The following is a 26,369-nucleotide window of genomic DNA, read 5'->3' as shown; positions in this document are numbered from 1 at the left end:
TTTTATGCAGTTGATTTGTTTTTATTAACATACATTTTAATTATTTAATACCACATTGACAGTATCATTAGTAACAATAAAAAAAAAAGTATTACAGAACATGATACTGAAGAAAAGAAAACAAACCCATATGCATTTATATTGAATTCATTCAGAGATCAGCCCGCTGCGACTTGAGTCTAACATTTGATTGGAAAATTACTGAAATACTCAGCACATGCTAGACAAGATGTCAAGAGCTTCCTGGTCTGTTTCGGGAACATCAGTGAGGTGGTGAAAAAATGGCCGTCCGTGAAGACAGACTTCGCGCTTCCCTCCGAACTCTTGCGTCATCCGAGACAGTATGTTCGTGACGTCGTCTCTGGACATGTTCAGAGGTAACTGTCTGGTCATCCGCACAGCTTCCCCCTAACAGAGAGAGAAAATCAGGAGTGAATCGAGGAAGAGGAAAAATAAACCGAAGTAAAGAACAGAAGAAATTTAAAGAAAGAAAGATAAATAAAGAATGAAAGAAGGAGAAAATAAATAAAGAAAAAATAAATAAAGTTAAGGGAACAAAACTGGAAAAAAAGAGGATGAATTAATGAAATAATTAAAAAAAAAAAAGAAAAGGAAAGAAAAAATTTAAAGAAAGGAAAAATAAAAAAGAAAGAAAGAGAGTGAAGGTATGAATGGATAAAAACAAAGAATAAATATAAGAAAAGAAAGAAATAAAGAAAGAAAATGACAGGGGAAAAAAATTAAGAAAAAGTTAAGGGAAAAAAAAACAGAAAAAAGTATGAATGAATGAAATAAAGACAAAAAATTTAAAGAAAGGAAAAATAAAAAAAGAAAGAAAGGACGTAATATAAGAGAAAGATTGGAGATATGAATGGATGAAAACAAAGAATAAATATAAAGAAAAATAAAAGAAAGAAAGAAAGATGGGACAAAAGAAAGTAAGAAATAAGTAAAGACAAAAATTTTAATGAAGAAAGAAAATAAAAAGAAAAAACAGGACATTAGAAAGAAACAGAGTGGAGGTGTGAATGGACAAAAACATAATACATTTGAAAAAGAAGGGAAGAAGGAAAGAAAGAACAGAAAAAAAAGAAGTAATGGAAGAAAAACAGGACAAAGGAAAGTAAAAAAAAAAATAGTAAAGACAAACATTTTAAGAAAGAAAGGACAGAACATTAGAAGGAAAGATAAAACGGAGGAAAAAGAAAAACACTTAAGAAAGAAAGAAAAGTCACAAATTCATATAGGAAAGAACTGACAAAGCCATTGCTTCGAATCAGTGAAGAAATTTTATACGAACGAAGAAGTTTAAAAAGTCAGTTTTGGGTCCAGGTTGAGTTCAGAAGTGAACAGGAACTCGGTGAGGAAGGCGTTTCCCACCTCTAGGTAGTTTGTGACTTTGAGAGGTCTGCACTGCTGAACCGTCTGGGCATTCCTGTCCTTCACGGCCGTTAGGATCTCCCTCAGGTCAGCTATGCCGTAGAAAGGCATGCAGTCGGCCATAGCCGTCACTTCAACACCCGTCCCCACGGACGAGGAACCTGGCCAGAGAAAGCACAGAGCGAGGATTAATATACTCCAGGTACGGCCTTCTCCAGGAAAGAATAATAAATAAACATTTGGATTTACACTCTGGTTGGAGAATGAGTCAGATGGGCAGGGCACCAAATTAAGCACTAAATTCATATTATGATGTCTCTGCTGACTGGAAAGAATCACAGACAAGGTTTTCAGCAGATGATTTAGAAAGGTTTGCTTTTTTCTAGCAAAGGACATGATGGAGATATCTGCACTGGCAATAAATACAAGTCAAATACATCTCCAGCAATAAAGCCGCTCGTTAATGAAACAGGTTTGGTAAACTCCGGCTGAAATGGCACGGCGTGTTGTCCTGCACTCGGTTTGAAAAGGGCAGATTCCTCTGAGGTGCTAAGCCACTGAGCCGGGCACAGGGTTTCGGCAGCCGGCCAACATAAACCACAATGACCCATAGCAGCACCAAGACAGCGCACACACACACACACACACACACACACACACACACACACACACACACACACCGATGGCACTCTGCAGCCCTGAGGCTAAATAAAGGTCGAACCAAAAAGGAAAAACAAGAGGAGGGATATCCCCTAAAAATGTGTCCATCCCGAATTTCTGGGCTCAGTTACTGGGCTGATATTCAAAATATTCAAAATATACAAGGATGTGACTCACTGCAGTTCCAAAAACAATCCAAAATTGCACTCTATTAAAATGAATATTTAATAAAATGTGTCAAGATCCTTTTTGTAAATGAAAAAATTTCATGTCCTGATCAGTGATGAAGCATATTCGTCTATCTGAGTGTTCTGATAACGCTTATTTCCTGTAACATTTCTAAGTCGAATGGTCAGCAACGGTCAGAAATCACTGAGCATAATCCTGTTATTCCAGCCGTTCACATTTCTTAATTATTTGTGAACTCTGGCATGAGCGGCATCCATCAGACCAGATCTGTGATAAATCCAATCAGACAGTAAAGAACTTCACACATAGTGGGTTTAGGATTCATTTGAAAAGCATGGTTTTAGACATGCGTGTTACTATTTCCATTAAGGAAGCGAGGAAGAAAGAAAAAATTGAGCCAAAGACAGACAATAACTATGTAAAGAAAGAAAGAAAGAAAGAAAGAATGATAAAAAAAATATGAACCAATGAAAGACAATAACTATAGAAAGAAAGAAAAAAAAAATGAGCCAAAGAAAGAAAGATTTTTAAAATGAGCCACAGAAAGAAAAAAATGAGCCAGACACATAACTATGAAAAGAAAGAAAGAAAGATAAAAAAAAAATTTGCCAAAGAAGGACAAAATTGTGCCAAAGACAAAACAATAAGTAAGGAAAGAAAGAAAGGTAAAAAAAAATAAATAATAAGCCTAAGAAAGAGAATAACTAAAGAAAGAAGGAAAGAAAAAAATTGAGCCAAAGAAAGAAAGATTTTTAAAATGAGCCACAGAAAGAAAAAGAAAGAAAAGAGAGAAAATGAGCCAGACACATAACTATGAAAAGAAAGATAAAAAAATTAGCCAAAGAAAGAAAGATTTTTTTTAAATGAGCCACAGAAAGAAAAAGGAAGAAAAGAAAGAGAAAATAAGCCACACATAACTATGAAAAGAAAGAAAGATAAAAAAAAAATAGCCAAAGAAAGACAAAATTGTGCCAAAGACAAAACAATAAGGAAAGAAAGAAAGATAATAAGCCTAAGAAAGAGAATAACTAAAGAAAGAAGGAAAGAAAAAAATTTAGCCAAAGAAAGGCAATAACAAAAGAAAGAAAGACAAAATAGTGCCAAATACAGAACAATAACTAAGGAAAGAAAGAAAGGTTAAAAAAAAAAGCGTAAGAAAGACAACAACTAAAGAAAAAAAGATAAAAATGAACCAAAGAAAGACAATAACTAAAGAAATTAAAGAAGGGAAAATATAAAGAAATAACACAGAAAGAAAGAAAGAAAGATCTGCAGATGTTAATGGGAATTCAGGCAGCCAGGCTCCTTCTAGGAAAAGAGGAGTAAATGATGAATGAGACGGACGCTGCCTTTGGGATCGAGCTCCTTCTTAACAAGCTCACATGGTTTCCTGAGTCATGGAGGAAATGGAAATGCTAACAGCGCACTTTCCATGCCTGCAATTTATTCAAACATCACCATTTTATCATAATGATGATTATAGGCCGTTACTATTCGATGATACGTGAAAACTCAGCCCATCGTAAACCTATCATTCTGTACCGTAATGGTTTTCCATCGGTAGTGCAGGTTATATGAAAATGTAGAGTGAAATGTATTTTTTTTTCTCCCGTTTTCACGTGTAGAGGTTTGAAAATGCTAGAGCTTTACTTCTTATGTAGAGAAACATATTGCAGTTGATCAAAGTCTGTCATTTTCAGAACTACGCTATATGACCTAAAGTTTGTGGACACCTGACCATCACACCCATATGTGGTTCTTCCCCAAACTGTCACCACAGAGTTGTACAGAACGTCTTTGTATGCTGTAGCATTACAATTTCCCTTCCCTGGAACCAAGAGGCCCGAACCTCCATGACCTCAACCCCACTGAACAACATTGAACTGGAACACCGACTGCACCCCAGGTCTCCTCACCTGATTTCACTAATGCTCTTGTAGATGAACGAACACAAATCCCTACAGCCACGCTCCAAAATCTAGGGGAAGGCCTTCCCAGAAGAGTGGAGCGCATTATAACAGCGAAGGGGGACAAAATGTGGAACGAGATGTTCGACAGGCAGTCTGATGGCGAGTTGCGAACAAACCTTATAGTAGAAAACATCAAAGCACGTCGAGGGTCTTCCAATGATGAAATCAATTTGGGATCTCTTTGGGCGAGTTTGGGAGAGAAACCAAATTCCTTGTGAGGGATTTTCCGCATCACTCACAGTTCTCTCACAGAAATGGAGTTCTGCCTCTCCGTCAACTTCAGAATCCCATCAAGTAAAGCGAATACTCCACCTATGGGAGCCAGTTCATTCACTCACTACTGTAAAAGTAGTAAACTACCTGGAGTAAGTCTGATCTGAAATCCATTGGCCACCAGCCTGGCGTCAGTAAAGACGACTTCACCGGTTAAAGACGGACTGCCTTTCTCCATATTCATAAGGACATCCATGTATTCAGGACCACCAAGAACACTGCACGGGGAAAAAAAAAGCGAAAGCACTCAGGTGAGTGCTCTGAAGAGATTCGAAACACAAATGTAGTAAAATACTTTAACATTTTTTTAAAAACAAATATCAGTATAATACTGTGCTGAAAATCATTTCGGTCCTTTCCAAACGGCGTTATGTGAGAAAGCCGAGACACACTACCCATCTGTTAGCTGTATAGGGGGCTGTAGGCTCGCTGCTGGAAGAATATTATTCTCCAGAAGTCTCTTAAACAGCAGGGCTTCCTCCACTCTAAATGGATTTAACAACATGAGCTTTCTGCCGCATAAAACGACCCAGGCGCAGTGAGAAGGCAAGCGGTTTACAAGCCGGAGGCCCTGCTCACTCGAGCGGGAGCGATGCTCGGGCTGAAGTGCACGCCTGAGGGCAGTCATGCTGAACTCGAGAGGCTTGGACACCTTGGTCGGTTTCTTCTTGCTCTCGGGCTGAGAGGTGAAGAGTTTGTCCAGGGTCTGCTGATTGGACTCAGGGGCTTTGCGTTTCACTCCCTGGGGTCTGTTCAGAAAGTAATCGGCTTTCTGATGCTGATGGTCAGGAGTGACGCCGGCCGACGCGCGCTTCTTCTGCTCGCTGTAGGACTCCAAAGACTTTTGGGCCTTTTCCTCATACCTGAGATGGAAAGAAGCAAACAATTAACAGACGTAGATAATGATTTAACCTCTTGTATATATGAGAATATAGTGCAATAATGGCCTAATGATTGTACAGGGTAGGGATGTCAGAAAATGTTTCACTGTTAAAACCCCAGCATGCTTTGTGCAGTGATGGTTTTTCCACTGCCTTCCACAAATATTATGCGTTCTCATTCTGGAGAAAACGGACCCTACATGGAGACTTTTTCCTCTGCTCGTGGAAGATTGGAAAAACATCGCCGGGTCTGATGAATCTCTGTTTCTGCGGCCACATGCAGATGGCTGAGTCAGAATTTGGCATCAACAGTACGAATCATGAATCCAGGAATCCAACCTGCATTGTATCAACAGTGCAGGCTGGTGGTGGCGGTGTAACGGTGTGGGGAATGTTTTCCTAGCTCACACTGGGCCCTTTTAATCAGGCAAGTATTGTTTTAACACCACAGGCAATTAGTATCGTTACTATCTAATGGGTACTTCCAAAACGATGGAGCCACAGAGTATTTCATACGGAGATGATGGGCAGCTGGCAAACTCAAGCAAACAAGCCTGAATGGTCGTTACAAAGACAGCATGTCCAAGCCGATTCATTCCAAAATAGATGACGTTGAGGAGCGGTAAACCTCATCCTATAATCGTGGAAAACAACATCAATTTTTTTTTTAAGAGCGCCACCTACAGTACTGGAGCTTCTCGCAACCCACACAGGTGTAATCCCCGCATTAAGTATGCTGAGAACTTCAGTCAAAAAAAGAATTCTATTAAAATGTGTTTAATAAACATTTTGGCAACATTATCCTTGTATCACTCGACACTCAAAAAAATAAATAAATAAATAAAGGAGAGTCTGCATAAATTGACATTTCTCAAATTCTCAAAAAGTATTTATTGTATTTAAGATAAAAAAAAGCAAATTATATAAAAGTAGTTCATTTCCAACAGACTCACTGTTTGCTTGAGGTTTAAATTAAAAAATGTTCCTCGGGGAAGATAAACTCAAGTATATAATGTGCATGCCAGATTCCCAAATATTTACGCAAAAAAAACAACTTTATTTTATTCAAAATAAATCTTGCTAAAATGATGTCAACCCCTGCTCCTAATATTCTTCTTTTAAAATTAGCACTACCGATAATGTTGGTTTTCGGTGGCCGTATAACATTAATACTGAAATGTATAATGGTGCCAAATATTTTAAGTAAATTGAAGTTGAATGCAAATTTGAACAGAATGTGACGACAACTCTATACAAGCTACAGAATGTTTCCTATTCAGCAAGCCTTAAAAGTTTAAATGGATGGATAATTGTTGGGATCGCGAGAGGTTCAGAGGATGATAACAGGATAACGATTTTCCAATTTGAAACCTTTCTTATCAGAAGAAAGTATTATGTCCGAGATGAGCACTTCTGTTCTAAGCGTACGTATATAATTAACATATTTAAGTTATTAACATTTTAATTAACATATTAAACGTATAACTGTAAGAAGCAGGTCAGCAGTTGCGACTAATTAAATACTCCCAATCCACATAAGGGACGTTTAATTTAATTTCCTGTTGTGGGACTAAGTGGCCTCCTGGGACACGAATTAAATCACGGTGTAGAAAACTGCAGAATCTGCCGAGATTTTTTAAAAAAAAACAAAAAAACAAAACAAAACACACATCTGCTACCTGCGAGCAACTGGTGGCTAGAGAGAAAAGCAAAGCCTGTAAAAGCACATGGCTCTGCCTTTCCCACTTTACATTTCGTCTTTGCCATTCTGTGGCGTCTGCTAACAGACTGGACATCACATTGACGACCACTGGAGTAAAAACTATCCTAATGTATATGTAAGGGTTAAATCACCATATAAACACCACAGATCACAACACTACATAACAGTAGTGTAAGTCTGCATGTTTCAGAAAGAAAGAAAGAAGAGAGCAAAGAGGAGGAAAGAGAAAAGAAATAAGGTAAGATGGAAAGAAAAAGAGTAATGAAGGAAGTACAAGACAAAAAAAAAAGAAGAAAGAATTAAGGAAGGAAGGAATGAAGTGCAGGAAGAAAAAAAGAAAGAGTAATGAAGGAAGTACAGAAGAAAGAACGAAAGAAAGAAGGGAGCGAGCAATGAAAAAGAAAGAGTAATGAAGGAAGTACAGAAGAAAGGAAGGAAGAAAAAAGGAATAATTAAGGAAGGAAAGAAGTACAGAAAGAAAGAAAGAAAGAAAGAAAAAGAAAGGAGAGGATAGAAATAAGGTAAGAAAGAAAAAGGAATAATTAAGGAAGGAAGTAAAGAACTGCAGAAAGAAAGAAAGAAAGAAAAAGAAAGAAAGAAGAGAGGAAAGAAATTAGGAAAGAAAGAAAAAGGAATAATTAAGGAAGGAAGTAAAGAACTGCAGAAAGAAAGAAAGAAAGAAAGAAAGAAAGAAAGAAAGAAAGAAAGAAAGAAAGAAGAGTGGAAAGAAATTAGGAAAGAAAGAAAGAAAAAGGAATAATTAAGGAATTAAGAAAGAAAGAAGCAGCTTTTTGAAGGCTCTGTTGTGGAGAGTCGCTGTAGTCAATCCAGGAAATATCTGGAGTTTTTATGGGCCTCAGGAATGTTGTATTTTTCTGATGTTGTACAATAAATCTAAAGATTCGGGGGTTGGTGTGACAAGTCAGTCGTCCAAAACCCCTCCCGTCTGATCAGATGGGCAGCGAGGGCGTCAGTGGTGATTACTAGTTGAGATTCCATTTCACATGCCGAGTCTTTAGTCCGGAAATGTCAGAAAGACAGTTTGATTTCTTCTGAGAGAACGGAGAGCTGGACTGAATGAAAAGAGCAGTATCAACAGTGTAACAATGGAAAGAGAAGCCATGAACTCCGTTATGAGCTGTAGGAAATAAGGAGATCGAGCGTGGATTGAGAACTGACCCTTGGGGTACTCCAGTGATGAAGCTGGGAGCTGATAAACATGAACCTCTCCAGGACAGCCGATTCGAAAGCTAACTAGTTTGCTAACGCAAATGAAATACAAAACACACTAATCAGTGTGAAAAGTTACACGCTTGGACTTGTTCTCGCTTCGTTCTCAGATTAAGCTAACTGTACCAGCTACGTATCCTCACCAGAAGCGTTCTCCACATATTGTTATTTTTCTTCATACGACAGGATAAGATGAAACCATGGTTGTGAGTTGATCTTCCTATTTTTATTTTCGCATCAAACAGTAAACGGGAAACAGGTAGGAAGGGATGTTGCGAGAGGAGAACTGATGAAACATCAGACCACGTGCACTATAAGATTGGTCTGAGGAATCAATCGAGTGAACAGTGTGGATTTCTCGCCTTCTTTACGGCATCATACTCGACTGAGAACATCTCGTTTTAAAAATGTCTTTTTCATCGCTGTCGTCGATGGAACCGTGCGCATACAGAGAAAATGAATGAAGGATCGGGTACGAGTGATTCATAGCATCAAAGGCAGCTGAGAGCTTGAGAAGGATTAGGATCAAAGACAGAATTTTTCCTGGCAATCCATAACTTTTTCCTAAATATTTGGATTTTCTTTATAAAAGAATTTTATTTATTTATTTATTTAAACGGAGCGGTCTGTGGAAATGCTTTTACACTGGAATATTTAGGAATATCTGCATCAGAAGGTAGTATCACTTTAAAATGGTACAGGCAAGTATATCATTTGAGCTTCTCATTATATAAGCTGACCTTTTCTCTTTTGGAAGAAATTCCAACCTCACATACAGACGTGGACAAATTAGTTGGTACCCTTAAAGCTCATTGAAACGGTGCTCCTTAAAAGTGATGAAATTAAGAAGTAAAGTCGTATTTATACCTGAGCAACAGTGGGCTCAATGGAAGAAGACCCAGGAGGACTCCACCATTGAAAGAAAAAAATTGAGCTTTTTTGGGAAGTCACATCAGCTTTATGTTCACAGACGGAAAAAAAATGAAGCCTTCAAAGAAAATGTACCCGACTGTGAAACATGGAGGAGGCTCGGTTAAGTTTTGGGGCTGCTTTGCTGCATCTGGCACTGCATTATTGCCCCAGCTGACCATGGCTCTAAGGTCTAAGCTATGAATATGCCCATGTATTAGGGTGAAGGGGTTTTTAAGTTATGAACACTGGCACATCCACGATAAAATTAAAAAAAAAAAAAAATCTCAAAAAGCTTAGCACAACAGGCCCGTGTGTGATGTGCCAGTGCAACCTGATTTCATGTAAACCTGATTCCTAAAAGGGTGTGCCACTTAACAGTGGCCGAAAAGTGAGCCAAGCACTAGCTCAGGCTCATTTATTACTGCACAATAGCACGCGAAAAGACATTACTTTTTCCATACACCCGTCCATACCTTCCACAAATGCCCCTGGCTATGGTGATGCACTTTTTCCATCCATCCAGTTAAACGAAGCAGGCACGCAATGATTTGGATAAAAAAACAACAAAAAAAATCATTGTTCGCTATTTCCTGAGAGGAATAATGATTCTGTTTCACAAGGCCGTTCCTTTTCAGTTTGAGAGCTATGAAGATCAAAAAATGCAGGTGTTTATGCACCGATTTACTGGTCTGTAAAAGGATGCTGTAATTCAGTAATGAGTCTAATGTGCTGCCTGACACGATTTCTGTTAGTTATCTCACTGTAATGAAACTACTTTTAAACGAAAGACAAATACTGCTCACTATAATGGAACTCTTCGCTCTGGCCATAAATGTGAACTGAACTGGAACTGAAATAGACTTAATTGGGATTTTATGTCATGACACAAAATATCCCAGACTACTAAAGTTTAATAAAAATAAATAAAGTTTAATCAAGATGAGGGGGGAAAAAAACCACAACAACAAAAATTGTGATTGCATAAGTATTCGCCCTGTTGCTATAAAACCCCTAAATTAGCTCTGGTATGAAAGGCAAGTTTGTCTTATCTCTGATCTGATAAGACTAAAATGGAACTCTGTAGACTTCTGGTAGAATTTACACTGTTCATCACCCTGAGAACAACATCCCATGAAGCACAGTGTTATTGGATGCTTCTCATCAGCAGAGACTGGGAAACTTGGAAGGGTTGGGGGCAAAATGAGAGGTAAATAAAGGGCAATCCTAGAAGAAAGCCTGTTCCAGTCCAGAGATTTGAGAATGGGGAGGAGGACAAGAACTCGAAGCATACTGCCAACTGATTGTTGTCTGAATCTGTTAAGACTTCAAAATTGCCAATGGTTCCAATGGGCCCATCCAATCTTAGGGAGCTTAAGCAATTTACCCTAGATGGATTATGAAAAAAAAAAAAAAAAAAAAAAAAGTCAGTCAGTGTCTGATATCGGAAATATGGAGTTTAGGCATACTTCATATTCCCGATGGAATCCAGGTGCCATCAGACCCAGACTCCCTGCAACTACATTACTACAAAGTCTTATAAAAACTAGTTCCATCTCTGAAAAGTGATATGATAAAAGACTTTAGCTTTAACGCGCTTCATTTACAAAGGGCTCTGACTAAAGAGTTCATGAAACTGCTCTACAACATACAGTCTATTCCTTCATTCGTTGCCAGTAACCACTTTGTCCTGGTAAGGGATGTCGTGGATCCAGAGTCTATCTGGGGAACACTGGGTGCAAGGTTGGAATACACCCTGGAGTTCGTGTGTTCATGGTTTTTATTTTTTATCTATCTATCTATTTATTTATTTATTTATTTTGCATCAAATAATCAGCTTATTCAATAATCAGATTCATTTTCACTTAAATGGAATAAACCACGATTACACAGACACCGTCTCGTGTGAGACTCTGTTGGTGTTAAAAATAAACCATGGCATTCTCTGGAATCCTGAATACCTCTTTTACAGCGGAAAACATTATTGACCGGCGAACCAAGTAATCAGATGCAGTTGTCTGGAAAACACGAACGCAAGATCATATCAATCCCTCTTGCTTTGGACAGCAACCTGAACAAATCAAGCAGACTTTCCACACCATATTTTATCCTTGCAAGTGGCAAGTCTATTCAGTCTCCCTCCCTTTTTTCCCCTCCCTAAACCAAGAGAGTGAATCACAACAACTGGAAAATGCAGCTTTGGGAGTGAAATCTGGAAACTTACTTCTTTCTTTCTTCCTCCCCGAGGCTTTCCCATCTCTCTTTTACAGCAGCAGTGACATCCTGCAGACTGGCTCGTGGCTTCTCCAGCAGGACAGATGATCTGGTGTCCTGCTCAAACAGCGCGAAGGCGGAAAGCGGCTGACGCACGGAGCGGCTGCTGATCAGGTCGTAGGCCGTTAATTTGGCCATTTTCTCCACAATGACATTTGTGGGTCTTGTGCATGGGCTGCTACTTTTAGTTTTGGTTTCCGGTGCAAGGTCACCATCTTTTTGAGCATCAGGTTGATGGAGCTTCACAGGTTCGAGGCATTCTCCAGTGGTGGGATCTGTGAAAGCCTTACCCGTGGCCCAACTCTCTGCCGAGATCTCTGTGTCCACTTGCACAAGACCGCTCTCATGTTTGTCATCTGCGTCAACTGTAGAATTCAACACGACGTTCTCAGCAAACGACGAATCGCTCAAGCTCGTGTTGATTATCCAGTCCTCCGATGAGGAAGACGAGCTTGTGTTAGCAGTACCTGGCAAGGACGCCTCGCTGTCCTTTTCTTTGGTGTTTGTGGTGGAATTGTCTGGCACCACAGGTGGAGCAACCACGCTAGGCTGTGGTGCACCTTTTTCAGGCACTTCACTGGGTTCCTTCCTAATTTCCACCACACGATGAGACTGTTCTGCCGTCGATTGGTCGTCATTCCCGACAGAATAAGAACCATACAACGAGATCAGTAATGATTCTACTGCTAAAAGCACAGCATCCTGAGGAGGGGGTTTGGGGGGGGGACGACAGTGTGACCAATAACATCAGACTTGTGTGTGGAATTTCATTCAAAAGAAAAACTGGTGCAATGAAGTTGAACGAAATACCTTGTTCTGTAGCATCACTTGCAATTTGTCAGGCGTCAGATTAACATCCACACTCGAGGCAGGGACGATGACGTTCAGCATCAGGATAGGGAAGCGGCGGCTGGCCGACTCGTTATTCGAATGAGCTGAATTTGCATAGTACTGCTTCACGAGCTGTTAAAAGCACGTTAGAAAGCTTGCAATATATAAAAATTGGTCCGGATCCCATTTCTCTTAGGATTATTTATTATTTACATAAATAAACATCACGTCTGAGGTACTGGAACTTGTCACATTGAGATTGGAAAGTATTCCTATTTGAACATGAGAAGATCGAGTTTTTAGACCATTTTTGTCCTGAGACACAATTTGTTGGTAAATTTATAGAACAGCCACCCCCCCCCCCCCCCCCCCCCCCCACACACACACACACACACACACTCTCCCCAATCTCACCCATCTTGACCTGTACAATATTTGTAAAAATGTCAGCGCACAAGATATACGTGAACTATATAGTGTAACCACAAACAGACATATACACATACATACATACATGGGTTGGTTTGCCTTAAAACCGATTCAGATCTTCAGGAAATGCGGTTTAGGACACAGTGGGACATCCTGTTATACAGTATATAAACAATCAGCAAAACTTCACCATGTTCCTGATCATTGGAACATTACGATCATTGGGGAGGCCATCTCGGACAACGGAAATACATCCCCCCCCCCCATCGCCGCCACCGAAATATTGGATTACATCAGCAACTTTCACAGTAACTTAAATGTAAATAAATGGGATTTTCCCTGCTTTTTCATGTAGTAATGAGAATAAACTAACCAGACACTTTTACTGCTACTTCATGCAATTATCCAATCAGCCAATCTTTCTGCACAGTCTTTTTCCAACCTTCAAATGTCCAGTTTCAGTGTAGCCTCAGATTCCAGTTCTTGCTTGACAGGAGAAGAACCCGACGTAGTCTTCTTGCTGTTGTAGCCCATCTGCCTCAAAGTTTGCTGCGTTGTGCATTTTGAGATGCTGATTTGAGTTACTGTAGCCTTCCGGTCAGCTTCACCCGGGCTTGCCATTCTACTCTGATCTCATCAACTCATCAACAAGGCATTTCTGCCTGCAGAACTGCTGCTCGGTAGATGTTTTTTGTTTTTCGCACCATTCTGCGTAAACTCTAGAGAGATCACCAGCTTCTCAAATACTCAAAATCAGCACATCTGGCACCAACAACCATTCCACAGGCCAAGTCACAGACATCTCATTTTCCCCCCATTCTGATGTTCGATGTAAACTTTCATGCATTGTGCTGCTGCCACATGATTGGCTGACTGGATAACGAATGGCATGAACGAGCACGCACACTGGTGTTCCTATTTGAGTCGCCAGTGAGGGTATAAAATAGTATTTATAAGTAAGAGCGTATTTAAATAGTACTTAAAGAAAAGATTTCGGCGAGGTAGACTTCCATTACTTGTTAGCCATTCAATAACCAATGTACCAATGTACAAGTAAAGAAGCAAACGTCGGACACCAAATATTTCATTACATGCAAGTGCAAATTCTTTTCACCAAACCATTACATGCTATTACATAGGATGAACATACCTTCAGAATATCTCTGTGATTGACAGGCCGATTGTTCACGTAAATAAAAGTCTTGTCTGAGGTACTGGAACTCGTCACGTTGAGATCGGAGTTCGGCTTAGGAAAGTATCCCTCGATGCTAATCTATTTAAAACATGAGAAGATTGATCGAATCAGGGCTCAGGCGTGGGTTTAGTTATTTAAAGCCGATGTAAGACTCGGTGAGCACTGCTATTTTACAAAGGTGGTTTGGAGGCAAAGGGGAGTCCTGTACCGTCCTGGTTGCCCATTTTTTTTGTCCTGATAGACACAATTTCTTGGCAAATTTCCAGTATTAAATTCAAGTTACCCAATCAAAACCCCCCGTATATCCCATCTTGACCTGTATGATCCTTGTAAAAAATGTCAGTGCACAAGGTGTATGTGAAATGTATTTTTTTTCCACATAAATTCACACTGCTGAGTCTCTGACCCCCATCTGACTGCCTAATTAGGATTTCCCAGCCCAGTCAGAACACATTTGTCATCTCGTAACTAGGCACTCTTGCCAAGCTCCTACAATCTGCGGGGAAAAAAAATTTGGCAGAAACGCACTATATGCCAGCAAAAGTATTGAGAAGAAACAAACGCAGCTGTTGCCGAGCAAGATGCTTATTTTATTTATTTATTGCCATTTTATACAAACTATAATTGCTGGTATTGTGACTTCCACAATAAGCGCTTGTTAAGTACTCGTTGCTGTTACAGGATTTTGTCAATTACTGCAGCAAAGGTGAGCTCCGTCCCTGGAGCTTCACAGACTGAATGGAAACTATTATTCCAGGATAACAGGATGTGGATCACGCTGCCAACAAAAAAAAAGTCCTCTGCCATGAAATTCAATTAATGTCATTTGGGAAAGCAGCACAATGACAGTGGATGGAGGTGGGGGAGAAAAAAAAGAAAAAAAATGACCTGGCTCATTCGAAATAGTTTTCGACATGACCCGAGCAGTTTAGCGAATCAGCCAAACAACAGGTCAAAATAACAAGGAAAAACCCGAAATCTGTGGGTCTCAGGATAATACCTTCCCACTGATTCAAAATAAAGAAATAGGATTATGATAAATTTATATATAAACGTGTTATGAGAGTGTAAGATGCCTAATGGCGTTCGTTTTCATTTAAATTCATTGTGTGAACTACTGAATTTGTAACTTTCCTATATCTGTTCCGACAGCAAGGAAAGCATTTCCCCTCCAGTATAAACGACACCCCGATCGAAGCCAAGTAGCTGCTATGAATGGCATCCTTCACCGTTGTATGACCTGTATGAAGCGCCCTAACGCTCCGCTGCGCTCTGCACGTGTCACATTCATGAGGTGGATGGGGCTCGAGAGGGTTAGGAAGGATTCGCTTACATTCTTGGCACGGTGTCCAGCCTGATGAGTGCACTTCTCTCTTGGATAATGACTGATTGCTGAAACAGACACGCTAAAGAAGAAGGCATTAAGAAAAACAAACAATAAATTAGTTTTTCTCCACGTAACACGGACGCCGATTCCAAGAACGTCTTATAAATAACACGTGTCAAACGAAGACATGTCCAGGGTTATAGAAGCATGATATGTCCTGCATGCATGTTTAGCAAGGGGCCACGCGGAGGACATTCTTGGTGCTTTCGTGTACAGGGAACCGGACATATGGTGCAGCAATTAAAGCGCTAAAGCAAGGCATCAGCACAAGGTCCATCCACCTGACCTGTTAGACACCTGTTACTGTCAGAGACCATGTGACTTGAGGGAATTCTCACTGTATTCTGGATATACAGGTTATTAGAGAGACCCTGAGAGCATGATGCGCGATGACGTTTAGTTTATTTAGTTCTATTTATGTTTCGTGTTGTTTACTATTCAGGAAGGAAAAAAAAAAATTAGTCTTTTCAGTCAGAAATTTTCCTCATTCAAATTTTGATGAGAATCCTGAGAAGTGGATAGAATCGTGACGCCAGTATCATGAATTGATCTGAATCGTGACGCCAGTATCATGAATTGATCTGAATCGTGACCGGAGTGCATCCTTATTAAAATGCCTATTAAATAACGTTTCTTCCATGAAATACAATGCCACTGTAACTGCACTAGCAATAACAAAATGTTAATCCCGTCAGGATTTAGCGATCGCAGACGTCAAGCAAACTCCGCAATATTCGGAGGAGCTTGCAATTATTCAAAATTACTGCAGATGTTCCAGGGGTCCGGGCCGAGACACGTCACGTGACGCCATCACGACGTGCGTCCGGCCGGAGCGCTCTTCGATTCGCGTGCGTCGAACGCGAGTACAGTTAAAAGGTCTCATTTGCCAACAAACATCGCTGCATAAGACCACGCAAATAGTTTTGTGTGATTGCGATTTTGCCGATTCAACTCTACAAGTTGCATCGCAAATTTTTAAAGAAAAAAAAAAAAACAGCAAATAAGAAAGCGTCTTTGGCCACAACGATCACAAAAAAAAAAACTCTGCGAAATCCTGTATGGACTGAAACGTCCCCTGTGACGTCAACCTGTACCTTCTCACAGGAATAACAAAATTGCAACCGACAAATTAGCACCAGAGCTAAACACATCACAATATTTCTATATAATGTATTTAATGTATTTCAGGTTGGGGGTTTCCTTTAATTATGTAACTATTTTGCTCTACAAGTTAATGAGCATGCGAATGTGTGTGTGCGCATGGTGCTCTGCAATGAAATAGCATCCCAATAGAGGTGAATTCTCCCACTTGCACCCAGTATTACTGAGATTGGCTTTAGCTCCAACGCGACCCTAACCAGGATGGAGCACTAACCGATGATGAATGAAAGAAAGTTGAAAGTTACCACTTCTCAGTTCAGTTAAGAACTAGGCAGAACATGGGATGCCTCTAATTATTTATTTATTGTTCACTTCTCCTGTAAATATCGATTGAATACTTCATATCATGATGACTAGGTCCAGATAGGTCCAAAAAAGTTGTTACTTTGGAGATTTTCCTGGTTATGACAGTGATAAAGTAGGGCACCATGTGTCCACTCACAATAGCTTCCTGTCCAACAGAGCGAGGAGATGCATTCGGTTCAACTGCGCAGATTGACGTCACTTTGTTCCAGATTCAAATGACCACTAGATCGCACTCCAGAATTCAAGATCTGCCCTTCTTGGAGCAGAGGGAAAACAACCAGGGCAGCTCTCGCAACAGGAAACAGAGGCAGAAAAGGTCAAGGGCTTATGTAAGGAACTGATCTGAAGGAGGGCCTTCAAAACAAAAACAATATTTAAAAAAAAAAAAAAAAAAAAGGGTTAGGAACCACGCTCCACATCTGTCAGGTGGGATTAACAGCGAGCAGAATGGCATTTAAGAGATTACACCTGCCACGACTGAGCAGAAACAAACTCTCTCTGGGAGCTCAAGTACCACAGAGAAAAACGTTAAATCTTCACAAGTATGTGCGTGTTTAAGAGACAGGAGAACAAAAAGTTGTCGTAAACAGGTGGTGGGATCCGAACGCTGGTTGTTCGTTGGCATAACAAGCCATGTGAATGCTCCACAGCTGAGCATGTGACCGAATGCCCATTCTTTGCGTGCGCTGCCCAGGGAAAGCGTAATTGGTGCCAGCACGGTGGGAGAGCGGCTCTGCGCCAGCCTGGCCACGCTGTGATCCTCTGACACGCACTCTTCACATGTTCTAGTGGCCCATACTGCTGCTATAAAATCACTGCATTTTGAATTTGTGATTGTCAACATAAAAAAGGTGGACACCCAAAATATACTTACTGTTCAAGTGGCTAAAATTGTGAGAACACCGTGGCTAGTCAGCTGGGAAATACAGACATTCAGCATAAGATAGCTAATAACGCAAGTTAACGATTTAGCTAGATAGCTGCCTATAGCTGTTAAGTCTTTTATAATGACAATGTAAAGGCAATATGACAGTACAAATTAGACCAAACTGTCCGGAAGATCAAAATTTACCTCAGGATTTGTTGGGCAATTAGTAATACAAGACTTAATACCTCTAAAATTATACAATAATTACACGTAACATCAACTGCTAACCGACAAAAGATTTGAGAAACTACGCGTTCTACACAAACGTAGACGTTAACATGGACACTGAAAATGGCAGCTAGCTAATGACTTAGGTTAATGATTTTAGCTAGCTTTCATACAGATGTTGAATCTTTTTATAGAACCAACGTAAAGACGATGACATTAGAAACAAGACTGGGCTGATGGGAACATCAACATTTACCCCAGATTTGCTGGTAAATTACTAATAAAAGACTGCGTATGACTAAAATTACACTGTAATTACACTTAGCTTTAATAGCTAATCCAACTTCCATTTTGAAAAACGTTAATATTTTGTTCATGTGCAATCATCTGGTGTAGTGAAATACATCTGGTGTAGAGAAATTTGAACTACGAGCATGGCAGCTAGCTAACGATGGAGGTTACTGTAGCTAGCTAGTTAGATTGTAAGAACAATGTAAAGACAGAATGACTGTAGAAATGAGGCTAGGCTGTCAGAAACATCAACATTTACCTCAGAAATGTTGGTAAATTGTTAATAAAAGACTCAGCAGGACTAAAATTACACTGTAATTACACTTAGCTTTAATAGCTAATGCAACTTCCATTTAGAAAAAAAGTAATATTTCGTTGTTCATTTGCAATCATCTGGTGTAGTGAAATATGAACTCCGAGCATGGCAGCTAGCTAGCTAGCTAGCTAGTAATTTAGAGGCTAATTTAGATAGCTAGCTAGATGCTGTATAAGAACAATGTAAAGACAGAATGACTGTAGAAACAAGGCTAGGCTGTCACAGGAACAACATTTACCTCAGAAATGTTGGTAAATTATTAATAAAAGACTCAGCATGACTAATATTACACTGTAATTACACTTAGCTTTAATAGCTAATCCAACTTCCATTTAGAATTTTTTTTTTAATATTTCGTTGTTCATTTGCAATCATCTGGTGTAGTGAAATATGAACTCCGAGCATGGCAGCTAGCTAATTTAGCTAGCTAGCTAGTAATTTAGAGGCTAATTTAGATAGCTAGCTAGATGCTGTATAAGAACAATGTAAAGACAGAATGACTGTAGAAACAGGGCTAGGCTGTCAGAAACATCAACATTTACCTCAGAATTGTTGGTAAATTATTAATAAAAGACTCAGTATGACTTTAGAAATTGTACAGCAATTACTTACATAGCAACAACTGCTAAAGAAACAAAATGTGCACATTATGTGGTCATGGAGCTAGCTAACAATGTTGAAGGGCCAACAATATCGATTTATATGAAATCTTCTCAAAAATTTGAACTTGCTATTATGCTCCGATGCAATATAAAACAAGTATGGTGCGACACTTCAGATTTGTTTAGCATTGAAATTCAGGAAAACCAATATGAAATGTCCAAGACCACACACTGACCGAGTTATGTAATGAAAATGTTCACATGTTTCTGTATGGAAGTGGTAAGTAGATCGATGCTAAATGTAATTACAGTGTATTTTCAAGTGTAGTTTTACACTTTTTATGCAAAGTCTTTCATTAGTAATTTACCAACAAATCTGAGGTAAATGCTTATGCTCCCGAAAGTTTCGAATAAATTCTACTGTCATTCTGTCTTTACATTGCTGTCATTAGCGATTTTCTACTGAATGTCTATATTTCTCAGTTGACTGGCCAAACAGTTTTCAGGCTGAACTCTGTGACTTGACCAAAGTTTAGCCACAAAGAGGCTAAACGCAGGGGGCTTTTCATTCGAGGGGCTACCTGGGCAGAATGCTGAGTCATACAAAAAGAAAGAAATATCAGCACTGAGCACAGGCAAGGCGAAGAGAAACAGCGCTCCTGGGAGAGGAGGAGAGCCCTTCGCAGTGAAAGTGTTATGTGAGTCCCTGAGCTCTGCAGCCCAGCAGGAGTCGAGCGATGTTTTAAGTCAAATCCAGCACACCGTGACATGTCAAGGCTCCACTGTTTATTCATTTGGAGCTTTTTAGAAACGTGGCCACGGGGAGAACGAGGTTCGGAAGCTGACGACTGTTTCAAAATCCGCTTTTTTTTCCTGGTTTGGAGAAGTCAGCTTTCCCCCCCCCCCTCCCATGCTGATTGTAAAGGGAAAATATAACACAGTAAAATTAACCGGGTAACACCTTACGAAAATTATGAGATTGAAGTCCAGGGCAAAAGTTTGTATACCCATTATAAAAAATAAAAAAAAGAAAGAGAACACTTTTTTTTTAAAAAGACTAAAATGGGGGTGTGGTCAAAACATACTGATCTGGGTTATTTAATATACATTAAAAAAGGAACCAGGGGAATAAGTAATTTGTCCTTAAAACCACGTGTTTTGGCCAAACTTCCTGTCAAGCTTTATTTTTTTTACTTTGTAACGTCTCTATGCGGCGTGTGCGACCGGATCAAGTGAAGCCCTTCCGTTTTTGCATGTCAAACAGTAAACAGGAAGTGAATACAGGTGGCGAACTGAAGAAACGTCGGACCTCACGCGCCATAGGACTGGTTCGATCGAGCTTATTCAAAGCAACCGTTTGGATTTGTTGCTTTACAGCACCCATACATAATTTGAGATAGAACGGAACTAATGAATAATTCAGGAAAATAAGCTTTACCTAGACATTGATGGTCTGCTGACTGAATATGTAATTAAATATGTCACAGTATAGCCTGTTGTAGGGGTGTTTGAAAGTGTGTGATCTTCTGAAACAGCAGGATAAAGGTGGTTAAAGTCTTATTGTCTTTAAATCCCCCCCACCCACCCCTCACCCACCACCACAGGTATGGGTGTAACCATGTTTCTCGTATCTCTATCATTTTATGTTGATCAAAATAACAAGCTGAGCTGTGGAACTCAGAACTCTGGCTGGGTATGATCACTTTTCCCACCGTTTCCCAGAGCGTCACTGACCTCTTCTTGCTCGTGGCGATGTCGGACGAGTAACAGGTTCCCGGCGGTGGAGGATCCGAGCACGGCCATGAGAGCCGCGCCGTGATCCGATACCTTGGACTTCTGCCACACCACAGCCTGAAACAACACGGTAAAAATGGGTCAGGCTATTTTCTCCTGTCCTAAAATAAGACCACCTGTAGGATTGAGTGCTGATACATACGCTCTAATTTAAACAATTAACCTTCTGAAATGAACGGTGAGCTCTGTCCCGTCTGAAAAGGAACAACAACAAAAAAAAAGTGCTGTGTTGGTGAACCCAGCTTGGGCCTTATTGCACTTGCATTCTTTACCAACTTTGCCTAATTCTTCTTTTGTGCCTGCAGGATTTACCTAATCATTCAATATGGAGATGGCGAACACTGGAAAGTGCTCAGACAAAGCAGCGAACTGGCTTTAATATCACTCAGTACACCTTCTGTAAAGAGGAGTGCAGTTACATTACAAAATGGACACATTTTCACACCCGTGCGTTTGCCTGTCACTGACACTTCCACTAGCCAGTAAATATATCCAGTGTTGATTTCTGCGGCGCATTCGGTCCATAGCACGCATCCCTGCTATGAAATACACGGTTTGATAAGTGTAAAAGGATCGCTCTAGTAAACAGCTTCGAGAGAACTCGCGAAACCCAACACTCGATGAAGTGCGAAGTTTGTGATATGAGACACCACCGGAGGTACGGCGCCGTCGCATGAAGTGCCTGCGTTCCTCGTTACATAATCTACAAAATCGAGTTGATTAAAGTGACCTATATGGATAAAATCCTCAGACGAAGATCCTCGTATAGCGCTTTCTATCTGCAACACGGCCACATGTTACACGGCTCACACGCAATCTGCTATTGCACTTAAAATCGAGCCTGTAAACCTCACACCACTCTGTTCGGTACATTAGGCTTAGATGACAGCCTTAGGCCTTCAGCCATAGCCTTATTTGAGTCGGCTTAGCGGCTAATCTCGCGGTCACACTGCCAAATTTGGACAACTTCCAGGTTAAAGTTAAAAAAAACTCAATCGAGACTCTTTTTTTTTTCCTTTTCAACTTAACCTCTATTTACTGCGTCTGTAGTGTATATTTCATTACACCTAAAATAAATAAATAAATAATATAAAAAAAATTCCTGTAGTGAGAAAATCACCAAAAATTCTGCTATAATAAAAATCTAGGGGCAGTTGTTTCGGGGCAGGTGATTAACGTCAAATGTGAAGAAATCATGAGAAGAAATCAAATGCGTTTTAAATGAAATGAAATCTAGAATTCTGCGTAATTCATCATTCCCGGTACGGTATAAATTTTTAGGAATTTGCACTCGTACACTTTCAGCAACAAGCGACATTTTCCTTTTTGATTCGACGCAGATGAGGTACGACGTAAATCCGTGTCCTCTCGCATAAATGACCTCTCGTTAAATATGCGTAGCGACGTTATGAAGAAAAATAAAAGCTCGGAAGGAAGCAGCAGAGATCGTCTGTGCCTCGTGAGCGTACACAGCTAATAAAGTCAGCTCGCTTTGCTAATCCGCTCACGAAATCAATACGTAGAACGGCACGTGACACGTAAATAAGATTTCAATTTTATATAGTAAACTTATATAGATACACGTTTTAAAAGCGCAACATAAGTGAGTTTAGATTTTAAGTGCAGGAATTGAAATTGTGGTAATCACATACACACACACACATACACAAACTACAGATATGGTGAATAATAAAAAATAAAAACCTTAACGTTTTTTAAAATGTCCATATTTCAACATTTGGCCATATTTAGCTACGAGTCTTTTCTCCCAGGCGAATTCGTCATAAAGGAGAGCCAAAATGAACATGACCAGGGAGCAGACATCAACTTCAGCTTTCCAGGAAAGCAGTTCCCTCGGTGCGAGTGTGCCGTCAGGATTTAAGCTTTAAGTCTTGGCAGGATGTTATGTTTGACTAATGAGCTCGGATTATTGATTATAAAGTAGGGATGGTGAAATGATAAAAACAACAGAGATACGCCGTCACAATTCTGGCTATTTCTGGGTAGGCATGTCATTTAAAATACTTTGGAAAAGAAATCTATATTTCCAAAAATTTCTTCCAAAATAAACTTCCAGAAGGATAAAATGATGCCTTGTATATATACACAGTGCCCTCCACTAATATTGGCACCCTTGGTAAATATGAGCAAAGAAGGCTGTGAAAAATGTGTCTTTATTGTTTTTTTGATCTTTTGTTCAAAAGAATTTGAATTTGGAAAATCCTTGGTCTTACCAATTGTTATGAATGACTAAGGGAATTTGGCCTGTGTGTTACCTCATATTTATACCCCTGTGAAACAGGAAGTCATGGTTGAACAATGTCCTGTTCCTAGTCACCCAGGTGTACTAAAACAAATATAAAATATCAAAGGGAATATACTTCAAGTATATTTCTATCTAATATGAATTCATAGGGGTGCTAATAATTGTTGCACAAATATATTTAACAAAGATATTTTTTGATAAACCTATGTTGTGTTTGCAATTATTTGATATCCATGAGAGCAGAGAATTTTTTGTGATTTTTTTTTTTAACAAAATATTAGTGGAGGTCACTGATATTATATTTATTAATGCAAAATAATTTATTACGTATAACCAAACAGGTAAGTAACCCTACATGCTGCTGCGCAGTGGTTTGGCGAGACCAACAGAGACTTTTTTGTAGACGTATGACGCCACCAAGTGGCAAAACACAAAAACAACCCTGCTGCACTGTGTAAAGAAATTTTTTTAAAAAATGATGATCATTTATGAAGGAATGCATGAAATGTTCAAGTTAGATGTAGAATTTCAAACGGACAGAAAAAGTTCTTTTCGTTAATACCGCAAGCTCACTTAGTATAAAGCACGTGTCTGCACGTGACCGTTTTCTACAGCACCCTGATTGACGACTTAATCTCTTTTCTTTTAATCACGGGTCCATCGTTAGAGGATCTTCGTCGTGTAATCATGGAGAATGCACGTTATCTCACAGTCTGTTCCAGCATTCCAGATCAGTGCATTTCACCGGGACGCCAATCATGTAAAAACGTCAAGCTTTATCTAAACTGCCATCCTGAGGATGTGTGAAACCTGTCCGAACCTTATTGTGTGTGAACACGATCCTCAGCTCAGGCTTGATGATGGCATAAGTCATGAGCAGATCTTGCACCTTCTTCAGCTCGTCTTTGCACTTCTTGCTGGTGGAATAATACTGTCTCCTGACTGGGAGGTTCTTGAACAGTTTCAGCACACACACAGTGGTTCCTGTGGGAAGATATTCGAATATTTATGGTGGTTCTGTGTGCTATTTCTTTAATACGTTTTAGCATGATTGAAACACACTCGCCTTGGCCGAGGTGCGAGGGCCTCTGCGAGACCACACACCCCTTGAAGTCGAGTGTGTACTGAGTGCTGACATCATCGTCGGCAGTTTTGGTGGTGATAACGACCTGGAAGTGACGACAATAAACATTTTAAACACACTTATATACAGATATCAATTGTTTGCTTCAGCTAGTCCAATTCAGATCTGTCTGGATTAATTAAGATCTTCATTCCAAGATGTAATGCCTGTCGTTTTTCTTTCTTCTACCTCAGAAACGGCGCATATGGATCCGAGAGCTTCTCCTCTAAAGCCGTACGTCTCGAGATGCTCCAGATCTTCATGGCGGGAGATTTTAGACGTGTAATGTTTCACCGCCATCACGGGAGCGTCAGCAGCCTTGATTCCAGAGCCGTTGTCTCGCACCTCGATACGATCCAAACCATAATTCTCCTAGAATTAAAACACGAGCTTTTTACCGACTGACCTGCAGAAGTTCTTTTTCTAATGGAAGCCTGTTTCCACTACTTGAAGAGATGATTAAATAATTAAAGGCTTTCTAAAATTATCACTTAGTATCTCAGAATACTGAGAAAGTTTCTAGAATTATGACTTAGTGAGGGAAGGCAACAAAAAGACGACAAAAAGAAACACAAACACAGTGCTACAGATACAAATATTATCAGTGATTATAACTATCTACAACACCGTCATTTGGTTTTTGCTTTAAAGGGTTTTTACATGTATTCATGAATTTACCAATTTGATTTCTAGGCTTGAGGCTCCAGCATCAAGCGAGTTCTCGATCAGCTCCTTGACGACGTTAACGACAGACGTGATGACCTGCGAGCTGGACAGCAGTCGCACGGTGTCTGGTGGAAGCGCCTTCATGCCTTACTCAGCTGTAGAGAACGAGACAAAAATGATCCGGCGGATCCATGATCCAAAACTTTGGATTTAAATCTGCCGCTCTTTAACACTTTTTCATGCAGAAATGACTATTCTTTTTTTTTTTTTTTTTTTTTTAAACATCCAGATTCTTTAATTTTTTTTTTTTTTTTTTTCGCAACTTAAATTTGCATGCCAATTTTAGAGGTTTCTGAAAACCAGTTTGAAATCAACTGTAAGTGTGGACACTACGCACGACAGGGTTAATCACGCATTTTCTGAAATTAATGAGCAGGGAAGAAACGCAAGGTCTACAGTACAACGTCAGCTCAAGGATTCAAATTGTGCAAACATCACAGAACGTCTCATATTTCCTTTCCATTTATTTATTATACAGTAACACTGTAACTACAGGACATCAGCACTGACTGAGGAAGACAACTACAGCTCTTTTATTATTATTATTATTATTATTATTATTATTATTATTATCATCATTATTAGTAAATATTCCATAAATTAAGTTTACATGCATGGTCATAGATCCCCATCTGCATCTCTGGTGACCCCAAGGTTGAGAACCTAGGAGTCTGAGACTAAAGCTCATCTTTCTTTCCATGCACAGTGTCTGTTTTTCATCCTCCAGTCTGTGTTAGTGTCAGTTTTTGGACACATGGAATTTGTGGAGATGTTTTAACTCCAGTGACACTGATTTAAAACCCCAGCCAGGCTGATCCAACAGATGTAGCACATCTGCTCAGTTGTGGGCTTTTTTTTCTTTTTGCTATGGACTGACATATTGTCCATAGCAACACAGTCAGTCAGTGACTGAAGCTGCACAGTGCACCTATACAGTATACAGTATGGTGACATATTAAACAGTACAGTGACGGGAGGTAAACAACGCTGTGAGCATGCAAATACACTTATTCTTGCAATCGATATGTTTATTTTAATACTTAGAATTTTTAAATTACTCACGTAAATTACTCACAAAAATCCCCTTGATTATTTTTTTTTATACGCCATAACGTTTCCATGCCGCCAATACGGAAGTGATCACAATTAAGCGCCTTTTTATTTCGACGTAACGACAATACTTTGTTCTGATTGGCTGCGTCGGTGCTCAATCATCTTTAGTCCGTTGATAGACCAATCACAGCGCAGACGTAAAGGCGAAGTGGTGTTTAAACGCTAAGGGATTCAATTTAAAAAACAAAAATAGAGAGCTGTTTATGATTCGTATTCTCGCGAAATGTGGTGTGTTATTTTCCGT

The 26,369-nt window shown here is 39.7% G+C and overlaps 1 protein-coding gene across 2 annotated transcripts; it reads right to left on the bottom strand.

Annotated features, from left to right (window-relative positions):
* Positions 1 to 6: 6 nt before the first annotated feature.
* Positions 7 to 26,330, bottom strand: pms1 (PMS1 homolog 1, mismatch repair system component). Of its 2 annotated transcripts, none has more exons than XM_017470423.3 (13): positions 26,075 to 26,330; positions 24,965 to 25,107; positions 24,476 to 24,658; positions 24,230 to 24,332; positions 23,984 to 24,147; positions 20,838 to 20,954; positions 13,900 to 14,022; positions 12,300 to 12,452; positions 11,440 to 12,191; positions 4,868 to 5,335; positions 4,560 to 4,690; positions 1,381 to 1,541; positions 7 to 408 (listed from the first exon to the last, which is right to left on the bottom strand). In XM_017470423.3, the coding sequence occupies exons 2-13, from the start codon at positions 25,094 to 25,096 to the stop codon at positions 211 to 213; spliced, it is 2,685 nt and encodes an 894-aa protein (XP_017325912.1). In that variant the 5' UTR covers positions 25,097 to 25,107; positions 26,075 to 26,330; the 3' UTR covers positions 7 to 210. The 2 variants fall into 2 exon arrangements, with proteins under 2 accessions (XP_017325912.1, XP_017325913.1); XM_017470424.3 differs by having other exon boundaries at positions 26,088 to 26,184.
* Positions 26,331 to 26,369: the final 39 nt, after the last annotated feature.

The sequence above is a fragment of the Ictalurus punctatus genome, chromosome 6 (genome assembly GCF_001660625.3).
Source record: "Ictalurus punctatus breed USDA103 chromosome 6, Coco_2.0, whole genome shotgun sequence".
Classification (NCBI taxonomy): domain Eukaryota; kingdom Metazoa; phylum Chordata; class Actinopteri; order Siluriformes; family Ictaluridae; genus Ictalurus; species Ictalurus punctatus.
Note: the sequence above shows the minus strand (reverse complement) of the source record. Positions and strands in the feature narration are given on the sequence as shown.